This window comes from Etheostoma spectabile, unplaced genomic scaffold, assembly GCF_008692095.1.
Source record: "Etheostoma spectabile isolate EspeVRDwgs_2016 unplaced genomic scaffold, UIUC_Espe_1.0 scaffold00002020, whole genome shotgun sequence".
Lineage (NCBI taxonomy): Eukaryota > Metazoa > Chordata > Actinopteri > Perciformes > Percidae > Etheostoma > Etheostoma spectabile.
Genome location: NW_022602841.1, coordinates 7,166 through 12,444, shown reverse-complemented (window position 1 = coordinate 12,444; position 5,279 = coordinate 7,166). Strand labels below are relative to the sequence as shown.

Here is a 5,279-nt window from a genome sequence, read left to right as displayed (position 1 = left end):
AAAAATAAAATAAAAATAAAATGCAGAGTGCTCTTCATCTGAGACAAGAAAAGGTGGTAGCTTCCAAGACGAGAGCTTAGAAAAGTGGTCTTGAGACCAAGACCGGTCTTGAGTACTTTAACAATGGTAGCGTCAAACTCGTATCACCCGAATCTGCAGTTCCTCTTACTTTTGAGAGTTCTAGCATCTCTCAGATCGTTGTTTTGGATGTACGGCCCAAAACTTTACTGTTTTGGTTCACACTCGCATCCCTCAGCAGCATTGTTTCCAGCAGCAGCAGGCAACGATTTTAGCTAAATATCTCCAAAAAGCCTTTGCACACCACCTGGCCAGCACACAACAGCTGACAAGAGTTAATGAATAGCTGGTAAACAGAGCATTTAGCAGTTAGAGAAACAGATATTTCCCTCAGGAGTTTGTGAAGACAAAAACAGACCAAAATAGGAAACACATATTAGACAAGGGGCCACAAACACCCCTCCAAATGAACGCCAACATTGCTCCGTGTCTGCTGGATGTGTAAATAAGCAACTGGCAATTTAAAAGGTGATATGTCAGTGTTGTGATCACAGCTTGTTTTCACTTCACCCAAGTTACCACACAATCGGTTAGTGCAGGTTTACTTATGAGACCTTCACTAGGATTACATTGTGCTTCGGAAAAATTAATATCACTCGTCAAAACTGTCAACAAAAAAAAAATTTATTTAAAAAAGTATACCTAGTTTGGGAGACAAAGTTTCATTTGTGGAAATCAGTTAAGAACAGAATGCTTCCTTACCATTAATTCAGCAGAGGATTATTTTTCACCAGAGATGGCGACTCAACAAGATAAATCTTTTTGTCTTGATATTCGATTCATCATCAACCCAGTCACTACATGCTACCAGAGCCTTTCCCAGCCGGTAGAGAAATGTATGGTATTCCTTGATGCAGGATAATGAAAACCTGACTTAATATCTCATTGTACCCTTAGGGTTTTGGCCTGGGGTACCATGTAGACCGATAGCAGGTATGGAAGTCAGAGAGGCAGTCAGAACAGAAACCAAAATAAATACCAGCTGCTAATTTCTGGGGTCCAGTGGTCCGTGCTGACCTGCTGTAGAGTTTGCACAAACAGTCTGTGGTAGCATGTTGTGGCAGTGTTAAAGAATCCATCTGGTCCAGGACTGAGGGTGGGGCTCTGCGTAGTCCAGGCAGACTGCTGGTGTGGGGTTCAGCCTAAAAGGTGTTCTGTGCCTCTGTGGGTCGATGCTGCATAGCCAGCTTACCGTAGCCGCCTCTGGCTGGGTCGTAGTCCTGCCTGTACTCATCTCTCACCTACACAACAAACACAACCAGTGGCACAAGTAAATAATCTTTCATTATTACATTTTTTTTTGTTTTTTGTTGAACGAGGTCTTATCCGAAAGTTACATGCAGGAGGGTATTTGTATTTTTCATCCAATGAGCTAGTTCTTAGTACAATATTGATGTTTGCTTATTTACACAAAGCTCACAGTGTACCACTACAACACAACTGCACATGATTATGTATTTTAACAACATAATATAGAATTTAATTTTTCAAATGCCATGGTATAGTAATGCCGTCTCTTCAAAAGGCCATAGTTAATCATGGATAATTTGTTTCAGACAGGAGATTACTTTCTAAATACCATGCTGGTGTATTAAAATGTCATAATATAGTGTATTGATTTTTTTTTTAATGCCATTTCAGCACGTCATTTTTCAAATACCATAGTATGCTGTGTTTTATATTGTTTTCCAAAACATTTTCAATATAAATGAAGGACACGCGGGAACGGTGGGATGAATACACATTCATACTCATAAACAAACGTCCTGATCCTCACCTGTCCTCCAGATTTGCCGCGGCCGTACTGCCGTCCCTCCTTGAAGCCGGCGTCCCAGTCTGTCCTGATGATACGGTCGTCCAGCCGCGTGCCATTAATGAAGCGCATGGCATTTTCTGCACCTGTACGTGTGTAGTATCTGGTAGAGCAGGGGTTAAGGTCTGTTGCAGACTCTTTAGTCTCTTTTTGCCAGACCTTGCTCCACAGCATTGCGAAGGAAGGTCTGGCTAGTTTACACAGCCTTCCGGGATGCGAGAAAAACATGCTGTGGGTCTTTGCCATTTCTTTAAACCAATCATAGTCGTCTTGGGGTGTGCTAAGCACCACGCAGAGCCACGGTGCCGCTGCAAAAACAGCCTCGGGAAGGAACTTGTTTTGGTGGAACGTGTACATTCAAAAGTTGTTTAAGTCGTACAACAGAAAACTCAGATTGGACAGATAGTCGAGCTAGCTTTCTGGATTTACCCTGCAGAGATCTGAGGAGCGGTTAACCATAGTCCTCATAAATCAACCAGAGTTTAAACTTCCAACACAAAGAAAGCGGAAGGTAATCGTTATCCGGCCAAAAAGAGTGAAATCCAGTGGAAATCTGCAACAGGGCAATCCCAGAAGTGGAATGTCGAGGATATAGACTACAGACTCCTAAACTTGCACAACATGCACATTTCATGCTGTGGTGGTAAAGCGTATAGCTAATAATAATTCAATACTTTGTTTAGTAACCAGGCAGGCAGATTGTTGACCTGGCCTTGAGGTGCGTTTGCAGTGCATGCGGGTTAATAAAAATATTTTTAAAACCATTTTTCATTGGGTTTCATATTTACAAGGATACTCCACAAAGCAGAACCCGCAGGCTGTCTTCTTGACTTTATCCAGGCCAATGATGATGCGCTTGACGTCTCCACTTTTAGAAAATATCTCATGTACCTGTTCATCGGTTACAAAGACAAAAGTGACAATCATGTAAGAGATTATAATAAATATCTGTTGAGCGTTAGGGCCGTGCCATAACCACCCAATAAGCAGCCATCAGACAGTCTGGCAAGGTCAGTGATTCGAGTCTGTTCTGTGTGTTCCGGGCCGTCGTCCTTCATTTTGGCCGACGTGGCATGTTCAGTCGGAAGGCGGGCACTGTCGGCAGTCGGACTAAAATGACCAATTTGATTGGTGGAGTGCAAAACCGGAAACGAAAAGCGGGATGAGCATGACTAGAGTCTCTCAAAATCTGACGAAAACCTTTTAAACTGACCATTGTCGATCTGAAATGAAGACAGATTCAGCAACTGCACGGCGTATTTCACGTACGACCAATCAGCTGCCGGTTTTAATTTATACAGATTAGCACCGCCTGCTGTTATGGAGACACATTGGGCCTCGTCTCTTTGGTCTGTTCTGAGGCACTTTTTTGACCAACTCAAGCTCTCAAGATCAGACTGGTTGGTGTGTCAGGGGCTTTAAGAGACTATCTTGGAAATACTTTTAACAATAATACAAAATAAGTAGTTTTTAAATATGTATTCTGGTTTAAAAGGTTTTAAACAAAACACAAAAGTATACCACACTCATTCACATTACAACTCGCTCACTGCTAGAGTCACAAGACTTTGGGGACCTGATAAAAAAAGTCAGAAGTCATAAAAAAGATGAAAAAACTAACAAAACAAGTCATCTTTAAGTAAAACCGAGCAAACTTTTCCCATTTTCTTGTCATAAAAAAACATAATGATTATAAAAACATCTTTGTGTAATTATATTGAGAGCAAAGCAAAAAGTCAAATTCCTTGTATGTGCACACATCCTTGGCAGTGTGTCCTACCTGGTCCTCGGTGGTGTAGAAGGAGAGATTCCCAACATACAAAGTGTTGCTCTGCTTCAGCAGCTTTCCTGATCATAGCGGTTACCCTACAAACACAAGCAACATGCAAAAACAATATCAGAAACTAAGCACCTGTGGTTACCTAATAAAACTCTAACTGAGTGGATTGCCGTTTCAGAGATTGTTATACTAACAATGTATCAGTTATTTAATGCATTTAAATTAATTAAATGATTTGCAATGAGTGCAGAGAACTCCAGTAAATTTCCTTGTTTAAGTGCAAACTGAAACAGATTGTGGTCAATCCAGGGCCTAGCACACAATTCCGGGTCCTGTAGAAAGACATTCTCTACTCTTCTCAAACTCTCTTCTGGCAAGAGGCTGCGGAACATCAGGACCAAAACCTAACCCCACAAAAATAATTTCTTCCGACTTCTTCCTACTGTCTCTGACCTCATCAACAAGGTCCAGGACCCCCACTGACACACTCAACTCCTTACTGGACTATGGCTTGATTGACAACAAACCTTAATCCTACATCCTGTGCATCCATCTGTACATGTATGTATGTATGTATGTATGTATTAATTGTTTTCTGTATTTATTTTACATTATTGTTTTTAGGTATGCACCATCAACCAAAGCAAATTCCTAGTTAGTGCTACTACCTGACCATTACACATGATACATCCTGCACAAAACCATACAGCCTTCTTTTCCCATGGTAAAACATACATGTTGTAAATATTTGTAAGGTTATCGTTAACCTTTACATATTTGTTGTAGTATTCTGTTCTATATAGCTAGGCTATATATGTATGGTCTGTTCTGCATTAGTACTTCGCTTTATTGTTAATTTTCATTTTAATACGTCTGTGTATGCACCAATCACCAAGGCAACTTCCTTGCATGTCTTACGTCATGCTAACGTTCCTTTGCAATACATCCTTTTCTGATTCTGAATGTACGTTAACGTTGAGCTAGCTAGCTACTAGCTAACGTTACAGGCGAAATTAACGTTATAAATCCAAACGCTTGAAGCTCTTGCGTGCAGTACAAAGCTGGACAACAAACGTTAGAGAAGAAGTGAATATATGACGATATCAGCTGTCCATAACGCCTGGGCCAAATCAAAGAAATCCCCTCTGCGTGAGATACTCCATACAAACACGAGCAGCCCGCGTTGTTGTTTTGCTAACGGTAGCTAACCGTTAGCTAAAATACAATCCGCTTTGTCGTTACAAGCCTCTGTTATTGCCGGATGTTTCCTCACTTACCTTAAAATGTTGATCTCTGTATTGACTAATGTCAACGTAAGAATCGCTAATCAATGCGTTTAATTTAACAGACATTGTGAAGAAATCACAGATGGTCGGTACGCACGCAGCGGTCCGCAGCTTTGCAACTGTTCCGCTTTTCCGGTTCCGGTCGATCTTTAAGAACTCCTTTTGACTTCTCCTTCTTTTTAAAACCAAGAGCTTGCATCCGTAATGTTGCACTACTGCCATCTTCTGGAGTAGGTTTGCTCCTACAGTGTCATGCCGGGTCTGTCAGACTTTTTGTTTTTTTACGTCAGACTTTGTTCTTCGGTACATAAGCTGCCTTGTC

The 5,279-nt window shown here is 41.2% G+C and overlaps 1 protein-coding gene across 1 annotated transcript; it reads right to left on the bottom strand.

The window, feature by feature from the left end:
* Positions 1 to 681: 681 nt before the first annotated feature.
* Positions 682 to 5,112, bottom strand: LOC116675536 (nuclear cap-binding protein subunit 2-like). Its single transcript, XM_032507272.1, is given in 6 exon segments — positions 682 to 1,319; positions 1,856 to 1,994; positions 2,688 to 2,782; positions 3,672 to 3,739; positions 3,742 to 3,757; positions 4,949 to 5,112. Coding segments are annotated over 6 exon segments (492 nt in total). The 5' UTR covers positions 5,024 to 5,112; the 3' UTR covers positions 682 to 1,220.
* Positions 5,113 to 5,279: the final 167 nt, after the last annotated feature.